The following is a 23,924-nucleotide window of genomic DNA, read 5'->3' on the forward strand; positions in this document are numbered from 1 at the left end:
CTGAATTATTCAGATACTAATTAAATAAGATGCAGATATCTATAATCTACAATCGTAGATAATATGTATTTCCATGTAATAGACTTTGTCTTTATGAACCTCCTGCAAAATTAAAGGTTATTGCCGATTTTTTTTACGCTGTTGCCACATTCAAAATTCACCTCAAAATGCTGAGAGAAAATGTAGCTGTAGCGAAATTTTCGCTACAACTACCAGAATTTTGTAGCTTCACTACCGCTACAACTACAAATTTCAAAATGTAGCGTTGCTACAGCTACAGCTACAAATTTTGTAGCTAGCTACTGTAGCAACGCTACAAGTAGCGCACTACTTCTGACCACTGGAATTTGATAACAGCTGCAGACCAAACCCACTTCCAGTTTCTTCCTACACGGTGGGAAACGGGCCTAGTGGCAGGAGGGAAAATGTCAGAAATAAAGAATAATAGCTGCAGAAAACAGATGGCATTGATACTTTATTTCTAATGTTTTACAGTGTTTGCAAGAGCCGCGGTGGTCTAGTTTGTCGACCCCCATGGCAAGTGGTGAGTGCAGCACATTATGATGCCAGGGAACTCGGGTTCAAATCCCAGTTCGGATGGATATTGTCTGTCCTCAATGAACAAGTCGAGATTTGACATTAATTGAGATGAGGTCTGTGTGGGAAAATCTGCTGCTTAAGGGATTCCCTTTGGAGAAAAAAAAGTCAGCAGAGTGTCTGATTGTCACGAAGGAGACCTGGGTTTAATTCCCGTGGTGGGTGATCTAAGGTTGGAATTTTCCCGGCCTTGTCCCTGCATAAAGGGGTTCTCCCAGACTCAAATCAATGGGCACCTAGGGGCTAAAGATGACTGGAGTGTGGTGCTGATCATATCACCTCCAAAAGAGTCTAAATCGAGAATGTGTGGAGCCCTACCCTCATGTTCTCTAACTGTGCCTTCATGGCATGGTGGTGCTACATGCATGGGGAATTTTACCTTTTTATAGTGTTTGAAATGGAACTGAAATATTATATTGACATAAACACTTGTACTTTGTGCCTGAAATGTTGCATTGCATTAGTATATGTGAATAGAATAGAATAGTATCGCCTTTAAAGAGAGGGCATATTTCAGCCTCACGGGCTGATGTTACAACAAACCCTTGTAAAATACATATTGCAATTGATATTTTACACAACACTTTCTGAAAATCAGTTTCACATTAGAAAATTTAAAATATAGAAAAATAATAAACATATAGTGATAATAGCTGTCGAAATATTAGGTTTAATAGTTAATTGGTATAAATTGCATACATCCACAACCCGAAATCCGGAAATGTGGGCCAACCTGCATGCGAAGTGGTTAGCATAGTGTGCTAAAACACTGGGTGGTATTACTTCAAAACCAGGCCAGGGCATAGGAGTTCCTTGTGAGTGGCCGTTCAACAATTTCATCTAATCCCCATTCTTTATCATTGCCGCAATTATCCAAACGTAGCAGAAAGTGACAAATAATAACCAAATTAATCAGTCAATCAATGGATACTCTGATCTAGGATACAGATCCAGGTACCCGGTTTTGGTTACCCCAAACTTTACATTGTTGGCCATCTCTAGTATATATGTGCGTAATCATGTATTTATACACAGACCTTCCCAATGACATAGTGGTGACTTTGTCGCCTTGTAATCAAGGAGCCCCGAGGTCAATCGTGGTGGAGACACATTGTGGTTCAGATCCCATTTTAAACTGTATGCTGGCTAGCCTTTCTGTGCATAAAATGAATTAACAAACAAACTCAACATGTTATTTACATATAAAGAATGGTCCGTATCTACATTCAAAATGGAAGAATCGGCAATAATGTATTTAACATTAACAATAATAATGACACAACCAGCCCTGTTACGGAAACACCACTGCTTCAGAAACAAAATTTACCCTTGTGATAAGTTGACTCATACTCTTGCACCACATCCCAGCTTCATATTTTTGTGGGATCAGAACACATTTCACCGATTTCATTCCACCATTTCCAGTCTAAAATTTAAAAGGTACCCAGCTAGAAGTTCAAAAGACATGTTGCTTTCTGTTCATCTTCTAAATCTGTTGTATGTTGGGTCGAAACTACCCGCCATGTTCTTTCTACAAGGTCATTAGGCCACTGCAACTGGGAGCACTTGCAGTGACCATGCTGGCCGAAGCAGAGTTACCCTGTCAAGAAAATTGGGGGAAAAATATGATAAAAAAGCATTAATTTTTGGGACGTTGATGCAGAAAATGAAAATATTAGTCAGTGGTTTTCTAGAACAATCCTTTCTCAATTTTCAGTTAAAATTTGAAAATTTTCTGTCGACTGGTTCTTGAGATAATCGTGACCAAAGTTTCCCCCATAATCTTGCATCGAAAATGCTCTAACTTTTCGTTCGGGTAGGAGATCGCCTTAATTTCCTTTCTTCTCCCAGGTGAGTTCTGGTAGTTAAATGTCCTCTTGCTGAGCGTAATGTACTACAAAGTCAGGAATTTTATGTTCAAACCATGATTAAGGCATCTGTCATTATTCATTCATCCTCATCAACATGATTAATTGAAGAGGCAAACAGCGATGGAGAGAGAAAAGTGTCCATATCATGGATATGATGAACTATTTCTATCATGAACCATTGGCAGACACAACATATGTCAGGAGAAATGTCACCAGTGCAGCTGTGGCATCCCAGGGTGACAGCACTCTAACAGTGAAGAACTGAAGTAAAGCATAAGACAGGTCATGAAAAACATTTAAGGGTACTTCAATGTCAACTAGATACCTCATAAGCAAACAAAAGAGCCCATGTTGAATTACAATGAAAACAACCCAAAGTTGTTCTTCAACATTTATTTCTGCCATTATGACTTAAATGTATCAGAGAATTCTCGAATACAGGAAAAACTCGTTAATATGGTATTGGTTAATACGAAGTACCCTTTAATCTGAAGTTATTCCCTGAATGCGCCAGCTTGGAAATATTCACCAGTACCAGATGAGAAATGCGAAATAAGATCGCAGGAATGTTTCAAAATACAAGATGTGTGGCACCTGCTAGTCTCTCGCCTATCTGTCTACCTTTGAGCTTGAGATTCAGCAGTTTCCTGTGAGCGAGCAACTCTTGGCCTGGCAGTTGACAACTTGCGGTAACCACTTTAATTAAAAACATGTTCTTTGTGGCCTGTAGAACTTCATAAAAAAGTGAAACTGTTACAGATAATCAAAGCCACATATGCCAACTAAAGATCGTCAACCCACTAAATGGGTTGTCATCTAGGTTTCTGCAAAAGTTTACCTCAATCTTACGTATGTTGTAACTCCAGTTTCCTGCTTCATACGTTTCCCAACTGTGTCGATCATGAAATTTGCCAAAAGAGTGTTCTGTTGGCTGAGTGACTTCTTCCTATTTTCCTATTGGGGGGAGGGGGGAGGGTCAATACGAAAAATGGTTAGTTATACAAGAATTTCAAACTCTAATTTACCTAATTAAAATTCAAGATATCTCAATAAACTTCCGTCTGTCAGATAGATTGTTTTGCAAAGGGATGTAACAAAGTAAACAGATTGAGAGAATTCAGTTTTATTTTCCAAGCAGCTTTCTTTTCCTTCCTTCACGAACATAGAAGCTGAACTGAAATACTTGTAGGAAAATTAGACGAAAAAGAAGATAAATCCAATGTCAGGGTAAAAATATAGATGAACAAATGCACCTAAGCATAAAGGAACAAGGCCCACCCATTACCAATCATAGGGCTCCAAAGGGGAATACGGAAAGTAAGCTTAGGGGGAGTCTTCGTAATGTGAAAAAATGGGTTAAACAAAGTGACGTGTATTTGGTTAGATCGGACAAAGAAAACAAGATGGTTATTATCGGGAAAGAGGAATACCATAGTAAGTTGGAGGATAGCTTTAGAAGTAATGACTACGAAGAAATCAAAGTTAACCCCATTAGTAAAATCAAACGAGAAATTAGGAAAGGCATTGAAACCAGTTTCACCTTGGGAAGCGCGGAAAAAAAGAAATTACTTAAGGGGGTTAAGGAAGGGAATATTCCTACGGCCTTTGGGATACCTAAGACCCATAAGGAAGGGATACCCCTCAGACCCATTATCCCCATGTATGTCCATCCGGGATATGGTTTAGCTAAAGAAATGATTAAGAGAATGGGAAAAATGAATATGGACACCCCGTATAGCGTCAAAAACTCTTTCACTGTCAAAGAAACTATCGAGAAACTCACCATAGATGAACGGGACGTAATCTGTAGTTTCGACGTTATTAATCTGTACCCCAGTGTCCCCCGGGACAAAGCTGGAGATTGTTTGTATAGATGGCTAATTGACCAAAACGTTGAAATCTTGGTCGCCTGGGAGTATGTCCGATGGTTTTTTCTCATTACGGGGTACAATTACTTCTATGTTAACGATAAAATCTTCCGACAAAAAGAAGGGTTGGCCATGGGCAATCCCATCTCGGGCCTTGTGGCCAACATCTTCATGCACTACGTCGAAAAGGCCGCCATGGAACATGTAGGGGGGGGGGGAGTAAAATATTATGGGAGGTACGTGGATGACATCCTCATCATAGGGAATGAAATCAAACTTGACAGCATTTTCGACCAATTGGGGAGGCAGGACCCCAGAATTGGATTTACTAGAGAAGATATGGCCAACGGAAAGATCCACTTTCTTGACTTGTGGCTTACTAAAACCGGACAACGGATCGTAACCGGGGTCTTTCATAAACCGTTGGCCGGAGAGCTGTACCTCCATAAGAGATCCCAACATTCGAATAGGACTAAATTAAATGTTTTTCTTAACTTTTTCATTCGCGCCGAAAGACTATGTAATGACGAAAAAGAGAAAGAGAAAGAAGGAGAATGGATAAGGAAAGTGGGGGTAAAGAATGGGTACACTATCCGCGACCTGGAAAAAGTAGCTAGGAAAGCAAAAAAGATTATTAGGCAAGAAGCATCGCAAAATGACAAAGGGGGGGAAAAAACTGTGGTAGGAAACGGTGAAAAGAACACATGTTATGTCGGGATTCCATACTTTAAAGGTATTTCCGAAAAAATTGAAAAGTCCGTGAGGGGTTACGGGATTAAATGTGGGATAAGAGCTCCCCGGAGTATTGAAAAACATTTTACCTCTTATAAGAAAGGGAGGGGGGAGGGGCGCAATAACCCTGAAGAGCGGAAGGGAGTATACAGGATAGTGTGTGAATGCGGAAAGGAATATGTGGGGCAGACCGGGAGGAATATGCAAATCAGGTGGGGAGAGCATGATAAGGACGTAAAGGAGGGCATACCCAAAACAGGATTATCTGAACACATATTGGTCAACCGACATAAGATTGCTAAAAGGGAAGTTATTAGGGAGGTTAACCATAAATTGGACCGAAATGTATATGAAGCTGCCTATATATGCGCGAAAAATTGGAACAAACTTAATAGGGACGATGGGAATTTAGAAGACGGCTGGGTTAATTTCTTTAAAAAATGGGATAAAGCCGCAGTGAATAGGGACGAGATGGGCTTCCATGTTACTCCTGAGGTTAGGAAAGCCGCCGAGGTGGAAGTCGATTTCACCTTGGATTGGTGACTCCCGAGCCCCAGTTCGGAAGGACTGAGGAGGAGAAGTTTTCCTTCTCCAGCTATGGGCTGACACCGTGCATTCGCCTACCCCGAGCATTGGTCGGCAGTTCACCGACTTCAACATTGGACGTTCTTTTGTTTTTATGGGATTGCGCGGTTTTAGATGTGTAATTTACATTCCTTTTATATTTTTTAGAAAGTGTCCTTCATTCAACATTTTAACCTAAATCCTTAACCTTCACTTTCACGACGAGGCACCATGTTAGGTGTCTGAATAACATCGGTTTAACCTGAAGAAGGAGGTAGTGTAACCTCCGAAACGTAGTACGAAAAATCTCATACTCACACACGTAAGTTGCTGTTTTTTAACCTTTTTGTCTTTAGTTTATATATTTGTGAGTAATTCGCACATTATCAGCATGAAATACTTGCCTCAGGGCATTTATAAATAGGCTATGTATAAACTCAATGGGATTTCTAATAATAAAAGATGCAATTTTTCACATCTACGGAGGAAATTAAAGCAGAATTCATGCATAATTCCTGGAGCCAAAAATTCACATATAATTCCCAGAATTCAAGGAATTCCTGGTGAGTAGCCACCCTGAACCAGTTCTGAATGTGTTCTTCAAAATGAACAAAAACCTTAGGATAATAAAAAAAAAAGACCCCCTCGCTTCTCCTACAACAGCTCAATTCTCCGTCACTTCCCACTAGTTTGAATGCAGCTCTCTGGATAGGAAATATTGCCCCTATTATTGTCTGTTGCATGGTAAAACATAAAGCAAGAATCATTTCTTTCTTTTTCACACAGCTGATAAAAGTTCGGTCTTCGACAATTGTATTATCTTTAAAATGCAGAGGATTTCCCTTCTGCCACCTGCTGCTCTAACTTCCAGCCGGTCTCATTGTGTTTACACTACAGCTGGTGCCAGTGTTTCATCTATCAAAGCTGTTGCTTGTCGATAATGGCAATGACTCATCCAGCACAAAGGAAAAAGCATCATTGTTTTGAATCTCGCAAAGCTATTTTGATTTGACGATAACAAAATTTGATCCCCAGAAAGAAAAACAAGAGTTAAAACAACTTTATGATGCACATAAAGTTTGTATAATAGCCGCTTTCTTCAGAACAATTTTCGTGCTGAAAAAAAATGGAATGCTCAATACAGGAATGGAAGCCAAGCCCGATAAAAAAAAGTAGTTATACAAGAGTAAATGTTTTGGTGGAGCGAATGATTGACGTCCATAATGCTCCTAAATCCAACAATAAATTGTCAATTAACATGAGAGTAAATAACAATCCCCCATTTTGATATCTGAAAATACGCAAGTTTTGTAAAGCTTGTTTTGAGTTCATTTTATGCTGATGAGCTAATCGTGACTAAATATACAGTTTAAAGTGGAATCCAAATCAGAGTGATTATCCAGTGCAGTGCTGTTTAATGTGTCCTAGAATACACATTCGGTGCAAACAGGTCGCAAGTTTCGTGTTTCCATTTTCAGGGCGGATTACACTGCAAGTTGAAGAGTTTGGACTGCTCCCTGGAAAGGGGGAAAGGGGGGGATATGAAGTTGACTGAAGGAAAGAAAATGTCACTTTTTTTTACGATGTGTTTTAGACAGACAAACCAGAACAAAATTTACAGCCCAGATCTTTTCTCTGGTGCCGAGAAAGGTTGTGTTGTCTCCCAAGAGAATCTTATCGTACCAGTTAATCCTGTAACGAACAATGTTGTAGTGAACCCACATAAAATCAAATATTCATTCTATCCAATTATCTCCAGTCTCTTGCTCGCACCAGTGTGACCACTGTGAAGGTTCTTCCGAGTTTTGCTTCTTGCAATAAATGAGAGATTGTTTTCCTTTCCGTAGGTCTGTGTGCAAACGGTTTTCTTATGAACTAGAATTGTAAGAATTTCGTGGAAGAGCAACGACTGTGCACAATTGTGTAACGTGCACATTTCTGTACGTTCATGACTTCTGTAAACTTGGAAATGGGAAGCACTCAAGGCGCTGTGGATCTTATCTTCACCTGTCTTCAGTCCACATGTACTTGCAACCCTTCAGTGAAGTAAGGTCAGCATCAACAGGAAAGTTGTGGTTACCGCGAAGGTTACTAAGAACCAGATACGATCAGCTACTCCACGTGCAGAAAGTCCCACATGTGAGGACACCACATGCGAACGACCGATGACACAATGCAAGGACAGTCAGTTCTCTGTCCATGCCTCCTGACCTTCTACACTTCCTAACGATGACACGAGGCAACAGAAATAACCCTGCCTAAGGTTGTTTCGGCCACACCCGAAGCATATAAGCCCTAGTCACAAGACTAGAGGTGTGGTAGTCGACCAACAGATCTGAGGTACGGCCGGAGGCGATGTCCAGTCTCCGACCCAAAATGGCTATCCACCCAGCCAAGTCCAGGCTGTCAGGCACTCAGAAGATGGACAAGGATCTTCACTTCAAGATTACTAAGTATCGCTAATCTACCCTTCCTTCATTGCAGCTCGCTTTCCTTAACACATAGGTTGGGATATTCTACATATATCAGTATTAACACTAATCTATAATAAACCTTGTTATTGTTAATCACTACTTATGCGCCTAAGTATGTCTACATCTTACAAGTTCTCCAATTTAGTATTAAGACTTTACCTAGATAATAATGCATTCTCTTTCAGCTGTAAGCCCAGATGTCTGAGTTACATAACCCCTAACGGTAGTGCTCAGGGACTTAACCTGAGTAATCCATACAATTGAAAGAAAATACAGTTTTTTAAAAGACTTTTTTGGTGAAAACGATTTCATGTTCTATTTTCCTTACCACAACATGCATCCTGTGCATATCAGGTTGTATAGCTATGCAAGATAAATGGTGTTACCGTCTCCTTGCAATCTTTGTGTCTGCATAAGCTCCGTGTCCTCATTTTGTGTAACATTTTTTACACTTTCTTTAAAACTTACAATATTATTATATAGTACATATAAAGCTTATTATAAAACATCCATTGTGGGGGTAATTTATACTCTATTTTATTTATACCTGAAAAGCAGGCATCATCTTGAAATGTTAGGATAACTCGAAGTTGACATTCTTTTGGTCCCTTGAACTTCATATTAACAAGGTTTTCCTGTATCCTCTTTTACTAACATTGTAAAAGGTTTATTGACACTACTTAAGTAAATATAATGTAGATATTCTTGTATATTGTTATTACCTGGAATTAGTATCTTCATCCTTTACTGGGTAATTCATATCCACATCTCTCCGATTTATGTTGTTTCTTTCTTCTCTTTCACTAGTTGGGATTTCTTCATCATTATATTTCACAATTTCCTCCTTTTTTACATATTCCCTTTTCACAAATGAAATTTTGTTTTCTTCACTCATGTCAAATGTATTTTCCTCTTCCTTGACTTCTGATTTGCAGACAACTGACTGCTCTGCAATATTTGCATTTTTAATTTCATCAGGTTTTGTATCTGATAATGGCACATGACCAACATTATCCAATTCATTCTCACAGATATTCTCCACTTCACATGTACCATATTTAAGCACTGATGTTTTCTCATAGTTTGTATCTTCTGCTTTTAAGGGAGAGCTGGAATTTGGGAGTTCTGATATACAGTGACATTCTTTAATACATTTTCTTTGAGAAGTGGTAAAATTGACTTCCTTGTAACATTCCAATTCTGTGCAGCCGGATGATATATTTTCACTGAAATCATCAGATGTAAGAATATAAACAGTAAAAATAGTGATTATATCAATAAAACAAAGACAACAAACTTTTACTCTCAAACTTACTGAGATTATGTTGCAATGAAAGTGTGTTATCAAGAAAATGAGGTTAGGCAGTAAAAATTAAGAGCCAATATAGAATAATGAATCACAAGACAAGTTATGTTTTGCACAAGTAATAAATGTGCCATTATTCATGATGCACACAAACACACACACACACACACACATACACAACACAAACTCTCTTTGCTAATGAAAATGGAAATATAGAATTTTCTATTCCTATTTTTAAATTTAAAGTTTTCATTTGAATACATCTGTTCAGTGTTAACATTTTTCAGATGAAAATCTTCAAAGCAACATAGCAGACATAGTAAAAGAAATTTTCAATTCCAGCACACAAGTTATAGTCAAGCTATGCTCATGTATGATTCCTTTGCAATATACCATACATGTAATGCCATTTGTAACATGTAAATATCAAATTTAATTTATTACATGAATCATCCTGCAAAATATTACACACAGGAATATTCAAGAACATATTTGCTCAACATAAATACTTATAGATGAAATTATAATATTATCAATAATGTGAGTGTTTAGATAGTAATTACATTTGTTAGTAAATGTAAAGATTTTTACATTAAAACTAACAGAGATTAATGAATGTCAGCCGTGGCAGTACCAGGAACAATCATCTAGGGGTGTTAAGTGGGTGTGGAAAGAAATTTAGGGGGATACAATGTTGAGAATAAAGAAAACACAAACATGGATGCATGCATTAGTCACTATATCATATACCAATCAACTTTTGCAGGTTTCTATGAAAATAAGCCAATGAAACTGAAGAATACTAGTGACTTGCTTCATTTTTGCTTGCTTTAACAACAAGAACCACATTTTTTGTAATTTGAAATGAACAAAGCTTGTTTGAGACAGGCTAATGACATATATATTGTATCTTATCTCGTAAGAATGTGGTCATACAGTGTGAATATAATATCAGGTCGTTGCAAAGAAAAGTCTGATTTGGTACTGAAACTTCAAACAACAGTAACTTGCCGGAAAGGAACTTTTATTAATCAACATAGGAATAATTCGATGCCAAACAATTTGTTCAATGATAGTAGTGCATTAAGACCAATTATGTAGAAATTTGATGGTCTGGACAGAAGAAACTTCTCAAAGGTATATTTGACAGCTGCTTTATTGGGGAACTTTTTCCGGTTAAATAAGTGATAGTTGGTTTGTGAAACATCTGATGTGGTGGAAGTGGGAGAGTTTCATAGTAACAGTCTCATAATGCAAGCTCTGTGTAGTTTTGGCACTCTTGTTCTTGCCACTTGGGTCCTCATGTTGTCCTGAAGTACTAAAACTTCATTTCTGTTGGCCAATCTAGACTGCTTAACTCTAATTTATTTATGCATTAATTATCTTCCTCGGATAAAGATTCGGTTTTGGCATGTGTTTTGGGGCCTCATCAGCATTTAACTATTGTATATCGATTTTACGTCACATGTCACTACTGTGTCAAAAACGGAAGTTTTCGGTTCTGGGAGAGCAGAGAAAGGTACATTTCCAAGCAACATGTTTTGTGTCGTTCAAGTGGGACCCACTTACCCAGCTTCTTGCCTTCTCCAAGTTCTTGCAAGTGTCAGAAAAACTGTGGAATATGGTTATGCAGCACTCTACTGCTTCCTTGCTAACGTGCAGGGATACGTATGCATCACTTTCAATACACTGGCACCATCTAGTGGAATTTAGGAATATCCAACATTTCAACCACATTAACCTGATACCATAAATTACAACCATGTGTCCCACACCATGGCCGTGCAGTCTAAAGCATCATGCATTGGGCTCCTGCTAAGGGCCTCATGCAGGTTGGAGTATCCTGGGGGAATAGGAAATCATGAGGAAATTGGGGAGCTACGAATGGGTAGCGGAACATGGTCACGAAAACCTGCTGACCACATGTCACCCGGTATCTAGTTGGATGATCTCCGACCTGAACAGTTGGGAGTGAGGCCAGCTGTTGGTAGATAGACTCTGGCCCTCACAGGCTGTTGCACCATGGGTTATTGTTTATTTATAATTGAAACATTTAGTGAAATGCATAGGAAAAAGAGAAGGAGAAAGATAGATAGATATCTCCTTGCATTTATCAGCAATTCTCAAGAAAAGAACAACGCACACTAAAAAGCCAGAATGGTTAGCACAGCATGCAACATCTCCAGGGGTTGCGGGTTTGATTCCTGGGTGTTTTTGGGTAGTGTCCCTACATCATATTGTGGCAGAAAAGCCACGATAAATAACTAAAATTGAATCAAATTCAACTCACACTAAGATGTAGGTAATTATCGAAATCCACAAACAGGGAAGTTGAATAAACAAAAGAAGAAACAATTCTTAACAACAATGCAAAAGAAAGAAAGACAACAGCGGATATTTGAGGCACCAGTAGAGGAAACTAAGTTGGCTTCTCATTCAATGGCTTGCCTCTTGTATACACTAACAGCAGTCTCACTTCAACACAAGTTGCAATGTAATGTGATACTATAAGAGTTAGAAGTGTTTTCAGTTTATAATAGGTTTTGAAAAGGGGTGTCAAGTAAAAATTAAGGGGTTTCCACACCATTCCCCCCTGAATGTCAGTGGCAACAAAAAAGGGATATATGCAAGAAAATGTGAAGTAGATGATATCACAGTGAAAATACCTACGCATATCCCACACAAATGAATGATTTAAAATTTTTTGGTGCATCGGCACTTCTGACAATTCTACACCCTTCAATATATTTGGGGAAATATCCCCTTACCTAAAATTCTGACTTGAGTGATTAAAACAAGGGGTGTAAAAAGTCCCTTGGGAAAATTAAAAGTGCAAGGTTGTAAACAGACCTGCACAAGACAAACACGACACATTAAGTCAGAAAAGAACTAAAAGCCTCCTTACAGATGGTGGGAGAGTCCAGCTCTCTGCAAAAAAACAAAAACATTTGATAAAATACAGTAGCATGCAAATTAATCCGAACAAGGTACACATTTTGTCATTTAATGAAATTGCTGCAATATACATAACTACACATGCATTTAGAAATACCCTTAGTATTTTATGTGACCTCCCTCGTTTGTAATCACATCATTGACACATTTAGTCATGGATGACACTAAATTTGCACAAATGTTTCTAATTTCTTCATCAGGTACCACACGTTAACAAGGGCCCAAAGCATTTTCTCCTTGGTTGAACAATCCACTTTTGACATCCTTCTTTTGCAGATACACCATAAATTTTCAATTGGATTTAAATCAGGTGAGTTTCCTGGCCAGGAGAGTACTTGTACATTGTTATTATCAAAGAACTCATTGATTTTTTGAGGTATATGACATTTTGCTAGGAAAACACCATCACCAGCAGGAAAATATTTTTTGAGATGAGGTACGACTTTTCGTCGCAGTATGTCAATATATTTATCACTGTTCATCATCCCCTTAACAGGAACTATTGGCCCAGGCCCTTCAGATGTGAAACAACCCCAGAACATTATTTTCGGGGGGTGTTTTGGAGTTTGTTGCATGTGTTCTGGTGAAAGTTTTTCACATTATCCTTTACGAACGAAATAAACCTTGTGACCATGCACTTCAAAATGGCATCGTCCGAAAAAAGCACTTTCTTCCAGTCACTCACAGTCCAGTCCCGATGACGTTTTGCCCACTTTACATGCTTTTTACACATTATTTTTGGAAGAAACTGTTTTTCAATGGCCTACAAGCTTTTCCTCCAGATTTAAGCAGTCTGCGACGCACTGTTGTAATGTGGACGTTCACTCTACTAGACAATAAATCACGTGTTAAATCAACAGCAGTCAGTCTGGGGTTCTGTTTGCTTTTTCTAATAACAATTCGTTCATCCTGCAAAGAAGTTTTCCGTTTGCGACCACATTTTCCCTTGCTTTGAGGCTCGATGGATTCAGTCTCTCCGTATTGTTTCAAAATTGAACTAACCGTACCCCATCCGACACCACATTCTGTAGCAATTTGTATCTGTGTCACTGAAGTATGCTGTGATAATGTAACAATTTTCGACAGTTTGCATGGTGTTGTATCCATTTGGATAGCAAATGAAATGAGAACCACTCACACAAAAAACTTACCTTCCGCTTGGCACATAACTTGCAACACAACTGACTCTTGGTTTGTCGAAGATAACAAAATACTTCAACAATAGACTCCACCTCTGGTCTTCAACAATAGACTCCACCTCTGGTCTTCAACAATGAACTATTGAGTAAATATGGATCGTTGTTCATAGCACAGGACATTATCAAGAGAGAATGTGCAGTTATTTAAAAAAAAAAAGTGAAACTAAAGCTTAAAACTGCAACGTATTTTAAGATTATTGTATACCTGGAAAAGTATGCATCTTGTTCGGATTAATTTGCATGCTACTGTACTATTGTCATCACCCAACAGGGATGACAAACAGCCAGAAATGTTAAAAGTCTGCCAGAGATAAGCAAGATCGGCACATTCAACGAGAACATACCGAATACTTACAAAAAATTTTACAAACACAACACAACGGAGGGTCCTGTCTTGCAGCAAATGACCATGGGTTGGATGGCTATGTCCAATACGCATTCTGGTCAGAAGAACTTCTCGGCGAGAGGGACAGGACAAGGAATCCCACTTGGCCTGCCAAGTGACAAGAAGGGGACAACAAAGCAAATTCTGCAGGTCGCTAGCTGGCAAAAGGTGTACGAGAACATTGCCATCAGCATCAGCAGACTTGGCGGCAGCTACAGCTGCTTCGTTGCCCTGAATGCCCACGTGGCTAGGGACCCAACAGAAGCATACATCGGCACTGGCAGATGAAGACACAAGCCATCTAAAAATGCGTTGGTCTACCGGATACCAGGAATATGGTGAATACAGAGTCTGTAACATGCTGGTCGAATCACTGCACAGAAGGACTTTCATCAGACCATTGACGTCTGCGAAGTCCAGTGCCTTTAGAATGGCGTACAACTCTGCCATATAGATGGAACAGGCTGGATGTGGAGAGTAACTTTAATTTTGAGAATCTAGGATGAAGGCGCAACCCACTTATTCGACTGTCTTGGAAGCATCCATATAAAATACATTAAAATTGGGGTGCTACGTGCGAAGCTCTAAAACCTGCTGCTGGTGTTTGTGCCATTTGAAGGGCAGTCAGAGAATAATCGATGGAATGTACAGGAAACTTCCAGGTCGGGAGAGGCGGAATGAGTGGAGAGATGACAGGAAGATCACTGTCAACACGACAGGATCTCGTCTGCACGAACACCAAATGGTCTAGTAACAATAGGATGGAGTCAGTACCTTGCCAGCCTACTATTGTCCGAGACAGTGTAATATGGATGAAATAGTTCACTATCAGTCGCTGTCTTCGCAGAGACAGTGACGGCTCAGATGCCTCCACATACAAACTGGCGACTGAACTGGTACGGAAAGCACCAGAACACACAAGAATACTAGCATGGTGGACAGTGTCTAGGATGCGTAGCCCAGAGAGCGGACGGACAAATACACAACACACCCATAATCCAGCTTCGATCTGATAAGTGAATGGTACAGGCATAGCAGTACGGTCCTATCAGCATCCCAAGAAGTATGAGATAAAACGCATAGAAGGTTGAGAACACTCAGACAAGATAACTTTAACTGATGAAGGTGAGGTTGCCATGTTAATTTCTTGTCGAACATGAGGCCGAGAAATAGGACCTCATTCACAAAACGTAGGGGCGCTTTCCCCATGTACAGGTCAGGGTCAAAGTGGTATGTACGTTGACGACAGAAATGGACGCACACGGATATCTCAGAGGAAAAGCTGAAACCAGTTTGGAAGGACAACTCAACGAAACAGTTTATCGTCAGTTGGAGTTGACGAGAAGCTGACGCAAGATTCCGTGAGCGACAAAAGATCATGAGGTCGTCTACATTTGCCATAACACTGTTCAATGCTTTGGCAAACAGGTTTGAATTTGAATTGAAATTTAAAACTTTGGGTGCGTCAGCACTAAGGCTATTTTGCACCTGTCACACTATACGGGGTCCAGCCTCTTACCATAGCTAAAGTGGCATAATGGTAATGCAGTATAACTAAAATGTTAAAATTTTCTGACTTAGGTTAAAAGCTAAGGCTGTAAAGGGGCAACGACAAAACACAGGCCAACACACAGAATTATACTGACCATAGGGGCAGTTGCCAGAGCCTTGTTAGTCTGCAAAATGCAGTCCAGGGTGTATTATGTGGAAGTGAGGTTCACAATTGGGTGTACTATGTGGAAGGTCACCCCTATGGCAAACAGAGTCACACTAAGTACACTGTCCTGTGGGACACAGGAGCTTCTTGATTATACCAGAGTGCCACGTTGTGTCATAGGCCTAGAGGTCGAAGAAAACTGCTACTAAATGTTCCTTCTTAAAGAACGCATCCTGAATGTCTGCCATGGAACAGTTGGAGCGAAAACCACATTGAAAATTGTTTATCAAAAAGTTTTCCTCCAAAAACCAGGTGTGACGCTTGTTGACCATGTGCTCCATCAACTTGCACACACAGCTAGTTAAGGCAATAGGTCTGTAACTCAAGGCTGTGGTGCGTTCTTTGCTTGGTTCTAGGATGAAACAATAATAGCCTCTTTCCAGGAGGGGAGAGAGTCCTCCACCCAAAGCCTGTTGAACACCGTGATAAGGAAAATCTTAGCTCTAACTGGCAAATGACAAAGCATCTCATAGTGGATATTGTCCACTCAGAGCTGTATTCTTTGAATCTCGAAGTGCCTGATCAAACTCCTATTCGGTGAATGGAGAGTGTCATGACATCAAAAAACTAGAGGACGTCGTTCCTGACTGTCCTTCTCGTGGCGGAAACGTGGTTCGTAATTTTCCTAGCTCGAAACATCAGAAAACTGCATAACCAAGATATTTGCTGTCTCCGGATTTGGTGTACAATGTCCCGTCACGCTCTACTGCACTCACGGGAGAAGATAAACCTCCTGAATGTGTCGTACTTTTGTCCAAACGGCTTTCGACGAAGCCTGCTTCATCAGAGAAGACACATATTGGACCCAGCACACCTTCTTACTGGCTCGAATGAGCTGGCGGGCACGAGTACACTTAATGTGGAACTGCTCGAGGTTTGCAGCAGTGTGGTTGCTGTTGAATCGATCTATTGGACGATTGCGGTCCTTGATGGCTGCAATGATCTCCAAAGTCCACCATGGGACTGGGCATCACTACGCAGGTCCACTGGGATGTGGAATCGAGGCGTGTGCAGCATCAAAGACTCGTGACAGAAAGATATTTAGTGCATCGATTGCTGGCAAAGTCAACGCAAGATCGATTTGAAGATCCATTGCATGCTCGAATGAACCCCAGTCAGCCCGACTGAGATGCCAATGAGGAGGTTGTTTACGTGACTGCTGAAGATGTTCGAAAGTGAGAAGGAGTGGGAAGTGATCACTACCACAGAGATCAGTTTGAATGCTCCAAGAGGTGGTAGGTTTGGTTTGGTTTGAGTTGGTGTTTTAAGTCCACTTGATGCACAGTAAGGCTAATCAAGACTGGACCTACATTTAAAGTGGGATCCGAACCACTGTGTCATGTGCCTCCACCAGGTATTGAACCCGGGACCCCTTGATTACAAGGCGACGATGCTACCACTGAACCAAATGGGAGGACCAAGAGGTGGTAGGGACAAGGGTGGGAGTGCAAAAGGACAAGTCCAATGCAGAGGATGTGCCTGAGGATGGACTGAAATATGTGGAAGTTCCATCATTCAGCAACGTTAAAACTGACGCCTCATGGAATTGATCTACAATTTGACCCTGGGGCTCTGTATGAATGGAGCCCCGCAATAGGTGGGAAGAATTAAAATCGCCCAAAGAACTACAGGAGACGGAAGTTGTTCGAATACAGAAAGAAGGTCCTCAAGAGAGAATCGCTCTTTCCTTGTGATATATACACAACACACAGATATTGACTGTGGTAGATGAACTTAACCCGCGACAGCTTGGAAGGGGGTTGGGGGGGGGGGTGATGGTGAGAAAGAGTGACATCGAGTGGATGGAATCTGAAACACCAATTTCTACAACACCGTGTACACGACGACCCTCAGGAAGCTTGCCGGTGCGGTAAAGTTTGTATCCATTGAGAATGACTGATTCATTTGGGCAAAAATGTGTCTCTTGGAAACAAATGATGGCAGGGTCAAATTTGGATATTAAAATTTGCAGTTCCTCGAGATCCATGCGGAAACTGTTAAGGTTCCACTGGAGACAAGATACCATGGTGTAAGGTCTAGCATGACCTTCTAAGGTGTACTCTATTTGATATCCCTGTCATCGTGGTAAATTCCTCATACGCAACATCGTCCTCTATCATGTCATCAGGTAGGGACACAGAGTGCAAAGGGGATGGGGTTAGGGGAGTGGTGACGGGTACTTTCAGCGGCAGCTGGGTGGCTTTCACTAGCTCTCTAGTTAGGGTGGCATCCACCACCCTGAAACTTTTAGTGGACTTGAGAAAGTATTCTTTGGTATAAACCTGTTTGAACTTCTTATCTGTGGAGCGAGTAGTGGTTGTTGGCTTCCTCGAAGCGGGGCAAGCCACTTTGGGAAGCGGCATTGTTTGTGTTGAAGTGTCGCTGGTTTGGACACCTACACTGCGACGGGTGAGAGCAGCAGCAGCGAAAGGCACAGTAAGTGGTGTGTGAACGCTATCTCGGAGGCGACGTTTAGCTTCTCGAACGAAGATCTTTTCGGCCACGACCAACTCTCATACTTCTTTCTCCTCCTGGTTGGTGGGACAGTCTCGATGCCAAACAGGATGATCTCCATTGCAATTAATGCACTTTGGGCCTGACGGATATGGCTCTGGGCCACGATCAGGCTAACTGCATTTGCCACAGACGGCAGATGTGGCCTTGCAAGATATTTGTGTGTGACCAAAGTAAAAGCATCACATAGGGTACGGTATGTACGGACAGACATTAAGTTTATAATATCCAGCACGTACCTTATCCGGGAGAGTGGTCACACCGAAACTAAAAATGAGACAAGTAGTTGGGACTAATTCGCTAGACTTTCTGGTCATTATTCGCTGCTCTGAAGTGACATGCTGGTCTGAAAGTTCTAAAATTTCTTCCTCAGCGGCATTAAACAGATCCCAGTGACATACGACTCCTCTCCAGTTGTTCAGTCGATGGTGGGGTTCCACCTGAACTGCGAAGTCACCCAAAAGTTCTTGATATAAAAAGATTATTTGTCTGGCGATCTGTATGCACCCTATGAGCAGACTCCCGTTACACAGTTTTTTGATATCAGGGACATCACTACCAGCAACATGGTCTAGCTGTTTCTTTAATGAGGAAGGGTGATAGGTCCTTCAATGTACCAGCTCCATTTTTCTTGGTGTTATCTGAGGTCTTCAGACTTTCTGTTTGCTCAACTTTACTTATAACAAGATAACAAGGCACAGTTGTGACGTTACTTGTCTTTTCCATCATACTAGGCTGGCTCTGGGGCCTCGCACGTTTTGGAGGTTTCCCTCCATTTGAAGGTAATTTTGTTCCCTTATAAAGTAATATTTTTAAAGGAGGGTCCATAAATTGTCACCTTGACATGCCCTCTATGCCGAGGAAGGCCTATGCACAAAACTGAAGGCTACTCAAGGACCAAGCCTAAATCCCTGAGACCACGTTCACGACAGCAACTACTCCAGCAGCCAACACTGTCCCATCGGCATGTGCAACCAACACCTTGGGATAGGGTTTTTCTTTCGAGGTTGTCTCTTCTAGAAGGACCCTTAGTTATAGGGAGGTCAACAGGATGGAGATGAATTATGTGATGGAATGGTGAAAATATGAGATATGATGGGATGATAATGGCCTCCCTACTAAGCCCCCTTGCCTCGTCAAGGCAGTCCTACATGGAGGGGCAAAAATATATATATCCCACAAATTTGTTGTTATTTATAGTCTTCATCCAAATTTTACACTAACTAAATGAACCCTATATGTTTATAAATATGTAATATATTTCCTTACAAATCCTTTATAGTATGACAACAGAAGAAGCCTGCATGGCAACTGTGAGCCAAGGATGCAACCACCTCAAAAGTTATGGTTTCTCTGCAAACTTTATACCAGAGGCTGTTCTGTAGAGGGTGTCTCACTCTCTCCAGGGTAATATGGGTCTGTTTACAGTGAAGCCAGCACCATAAAAAAGTTGAACCCTGCATGAAAGGAGAGCTGTGCTCATTACAGATGAGTCATGATTCAGTTCATAAACTGATTCCCTAAGGACAACGGTTTGGAAAAAATATGCAGCCGGTGCAATCTCAGGAACATTGTGAAATCAGACCAGCTTGGTTGCATGCTGGTTGAGGCTAACATGCAGTTCAGGGGAGGGGGATTAAGCTGCATGTTTATGCTGATGATTTCCTTAATGTCCACAAGTACTGAGGTGAGGTTCTCTAACAGCATTTGCAACTTTTCAGAATTGTAGCTAGTCCAGACTTCACATTCATAGACAACAATGCATGCCCACATTGAGCCAACCTGGTGGATGATTTTCTTGACAGGCCAGCGAGGTCAACAAATATGAATGAACCCCATTATGCACGCCTGATAAGCATTAGAAAGACAAGTTGCAGCCCATCAGCTGCCACAAAAGGCACTTCCAGAACTCCACACTGTTCTTTGTGAGGAAAGGGACCAAGCTGCCTGCAGAAATTTTGAATTACCTCGTAGAGAGCATGTTATGTTGCTGCAAGGCATGTGTGGCCATTAGGGTCACCACAATCCATATTAACTGACCTGTTGTTGTGGAGCCCACACACTGCCTTTGTTCATTTTTTCAATGTGTCTTTGGCATAAACATATAGTTGTTTCCTTATGAAGGTTGGGGTATAAGTAATGGCAAAGATAAAGCTCACTGTGTATACAGCATAAAAATTTGAAATAAACAAATGGAAGAGGACACTGTATGGAGAATGCAGGCCATATCTACCAGAGGTTGGAAGGGAAGTGCCACAAAAAATAATGAAGAAAAAGTATTGTTCTACATGTGTGTGGTAGACACAAGGCTACAGGCAGTACAAAAATGAAAGTAACTACAATACAAGTAAGATCTTGCATCCCCTGTAGTAGTACATTTCATCACTAGATGACAGTGTGAAGTATGGTTATCGCACATAGGGTATGAAAACGTAAGTGTTGATTCAACTTTCATGCAGGATGGAAATTACTCTGAGTGAACAGCTTTCTTATGTGAAAATAGCCGTTCTCCACAAGCGAACTGTCAGAGAATGCCACAGGAGTTGGTGGAAGCCATTACAGATTAACATCTGGAATATGCCATCATTCATCAAGACAACTCAACACCACATAAAGCAGCATATCCACAGGAGTTATCTGACCAATGGGGATGGGAGATACCAGAGTACCGATCACACTCACCAGATGTGTCCCTGGGTGATTTCCACCTCATACCCAAAGTAATAGAAACTTTAATAGCATGGTCTCTACGAGGTAATTCAAAAGTTCTGCAGGCAGCTTTGTCCCTTTCCTCACAAAGAACAGTGTGGCCACGGTGGCTCAGTCGGTAATGCATCTGACTACCATGCTCAAGGTCTCGGGTTCAATCCCTGGCCGGTTCTAATCCGGGAACTTTTCTAACGTTGGAAGCGGCTACGGCGCCCACCCAGCATCGAATGACATGGGTATCCAGGGAAAACCCTGGGGGGGGGGGGGGCAAAGGCGGTCAGGGGCATGATGCTGATCACATAACCCCCACTCACGATCGGATCAAGAAAGTGTGGGGCGTTACCACCACACACCCCATATGCATTCATAGCGTGGTGCTAATCACAGGGGAGCACTTTACCTTCATTTTTTTTTACCCAAAGTAAAAACTATGCGGGAGACTGTTTTGGATTAAAAATGACATTATCATCTACATGAAAAGTGAGATGTCCTGACTCACATGAGGATGGTATTGGTATTCGATGCCTCCCACTGCATTGGCAGCATGTTGTGAACACTCTGGGGAACTAGTTTAACTAATTTGATCATTCATAGGGCAATTTGTGTACTTGTCTTTTGCTTTTGAACTGCCTGTGTAACCTTGTGAGTAAAACACATTTTTTTCTCATTTTTTATGGCACATCTCCAGCAACCCTTGGTACAGATGATTTGCATTGTTTATACAGTGTCCTGTTTTATTTGGAATTATTGTGCCAGTCCTGCTTTCTTGCAAGAAAAATAGTTGTCATGATTTATGCCCAAGCACTCATACTTTGATGTATACCAGAGTTTCAATTTTACAGAAATGGCACTTCAGTTAATCAGACGGTTCAATCCATAGCAGTAGGAGATTTTCAAGTGTGTGCCATTCTGACCTTTTAGAAATGACCTGTTTTCTATTTTAACTATGGGACATGGGTGTACAATGAACAGGCCTCAAATTTAAATATTTATACCCCAAACGGAACATGAAAGATCATAAGTACATTATTCAATATATGAAGGCACCTAAACACATGGTCATGAAATTAGGTGGGTGACGGAAGTTCATGCAGAGCACAACCCCATGTATTTGGAGGTTTAAGAGAAAGAAAGGTCTCATGGTAGAGTTGCTTTTTTTTTTTAATCCTAGTGATACAAACTGACAGCATTTGCTCGAAACATCAGGGATGATGACTGTATGCCCAAAACAGAGGTCAGTCTGACACTCAAACTAGGCAATGCAGTCCCATGGGTGTTGCCACACAGTGAGTGGGAACCAGTGAGTTTTGTGCTACCCTTTTATTGCTTTTCCCACAAGTGGCACCAGCGTAATTCTGCCCAGCAACCTATTTTCATGGCTGTGCATTTAGATGATTTACATATGTGTCTTGCTCACTAGACCTGGTTCAGATTCTAGCAGTATTGAAAGGAGAGCCTGCACACAAACACAGTATTCAAATGCAAAATAATATTTAATAATATTTGCCTTGTACGGTGACAACCTGACTAAATTTGTAAGAACACTGTTCATCAACCATCTAATTGCAATGATCAGAATGTACGAATGTAATAAGTGCAATAACATATACATGAGGAAGAGATCAAAGTAGTATGTACTAAAAATTGCATTGTGAAATTTCAAATACATTTAGCAATGCAACTCACCTTATATTCGAATGAACAGCTTCATTTTTAAAAGATTCAGGCAATTTAGAAAGCTCTGCCATTAGCTCCTTTTTCAAACTCTCAAATGTCTCCAATATTTCCACATTTGTAAGTTTCTGGTAATCATCCATTTTTGTTGACAATTTACAGTTGTATCTTCAATGCATGCAAATATCTGTCAAGAACAAAGAAATAACTGCATAAAATTAAAAATGCATTTAAGTATTATTCATACAACATTTTCTTATTAGTCTCATTTCAGTTAATCAGAGGGTTTAACCCTTAACAGCCAAGTTTTGAATGAGCAGTGCTGAAAAAAGAAATAAGAAAAAAAAACGAAATTACTTACTCTAGCCAGTTGTTCTCTTTTCTCAAAGAATTTGGACCTTGGTTGAATGAAAATTTGTACCATTTAGTTAAAATAACAAGCTGCGTATCTGTAAGCCTCGCACTTGAGGTCTTGCCATCATTGGAAGAGACATGCGTATTGTGTTGTGAAATAATTTACTTATCACTAGAGCCCGGATTTATAAGCGAAATGCATATTCTTTTCCAGACTTCTAAAGGTAAGAAGAAAGGTTATACTTCATATTACATACCTTGATGAGCTATTTAACTAAAGTTGAAAGTGCTTATAAATGCTTATTTCTGCAGGAAACGGTTATGCTTGCTTATTTTATGATTTTGGTTTAAAATAGCATATTTTACTCAAACTGTCATATATCAATCCTATTTCAATCAAACTACGGCATTGGGATGACGAGATCAATGCTTCTAAATAGCCACGCGAGAGAAACGGCATCCTAGAAAAGATACAGTACATCCATAATAATTTTTCCAAATTACCTGATATTATAACACAGTTGAAAGCTCGAAATAATACATTGCAACATTCGCTTTCTCTTATTGACGAAATTTCAGTAATGTTGTCTTCAGAAACTCACGGTGTTGGTAAAATTGTGTCTGACAAGCTGAGTCAGAAATTACTTAAAAATCCCGGTTACAAAACACTGTGCCAAATTTATAAAAAGATTTCTGGTGAAGAAACAGACATTGAAGATGAATTCACCCAAGAAGAACTGTGGTGTTTTTCACATGCGCCTGTGATGTCATGCTACGTGGAAAGAACATTTTCACTGTACAAATCATTCTTCACTGACAGACGCAGGAGCTTCACACAAGAAAATCTCAGGATGACATACCTTCCTTAAATACTCCTTACATACTTTAACAGCTTTGAATAAGGTAAGAGATCTAATAAACAAATATTTTTTCAGATTTTCCTGTATTTGTTTATGCTTATTTTGGTGCTTATATTTTAAATTTTTTGTGCTTATTAACTTGCTT

At 40.4% G+C, this 23,924-nt stretch overlaps 1 protein-coding gene across 5 annotated transcripts in view; it reads right to left on the minus strand.

The window, feature by feature from the left end:
• LOC145997228 (uncharacterized) overlaps positions 1–23,924 on the minus strand; it is a 101,076-nt gene that overhangs the window by 52,042 nt on the left and 25,110 nt on the right. For 4 of the 5 annotated variants that reach the window (XM_083134021.1, XM_083134017.1, XM_083134018.1 and 1 more), the window contains 2 exons: positions 22,578–22,752; positions 8,829–9,332 (listed from right to left, as the gene is read on the minus strand). In XM_083134021.1, coding sequence (XP_082990147.1) covers positions 8,829–9,332; positions 22,578–22,708 — 635 coding nt within the window. In that variant the 5' untranslated portion in view covers positions 22,709–22,752. Of the gene's footprint in view, positions 1–8,828; positions 9,333–22,577; positions 22,774–23,924 lie in introns of all 5 variants that reach the window. The other variant, XM_083134020.1, reaches the window with a different exon arrangement.

The sequence above is a fragment of the Lepisma saccharinum genome, chromosome 13 (assembly GCF_977018435.1).
Source record: "Lepisma saccharinum chromosome 13, izLepSacc3.1, whole genome shotgun sequence".
In the NCBI taxonomy this organism is placed as follows: domain Eukaryota; kingdom Metazoa; phylum Arthropoda; class Insecta; order Zygentoma; family Lepismatidae; genus Lepisma; species Lepisma saccharinum.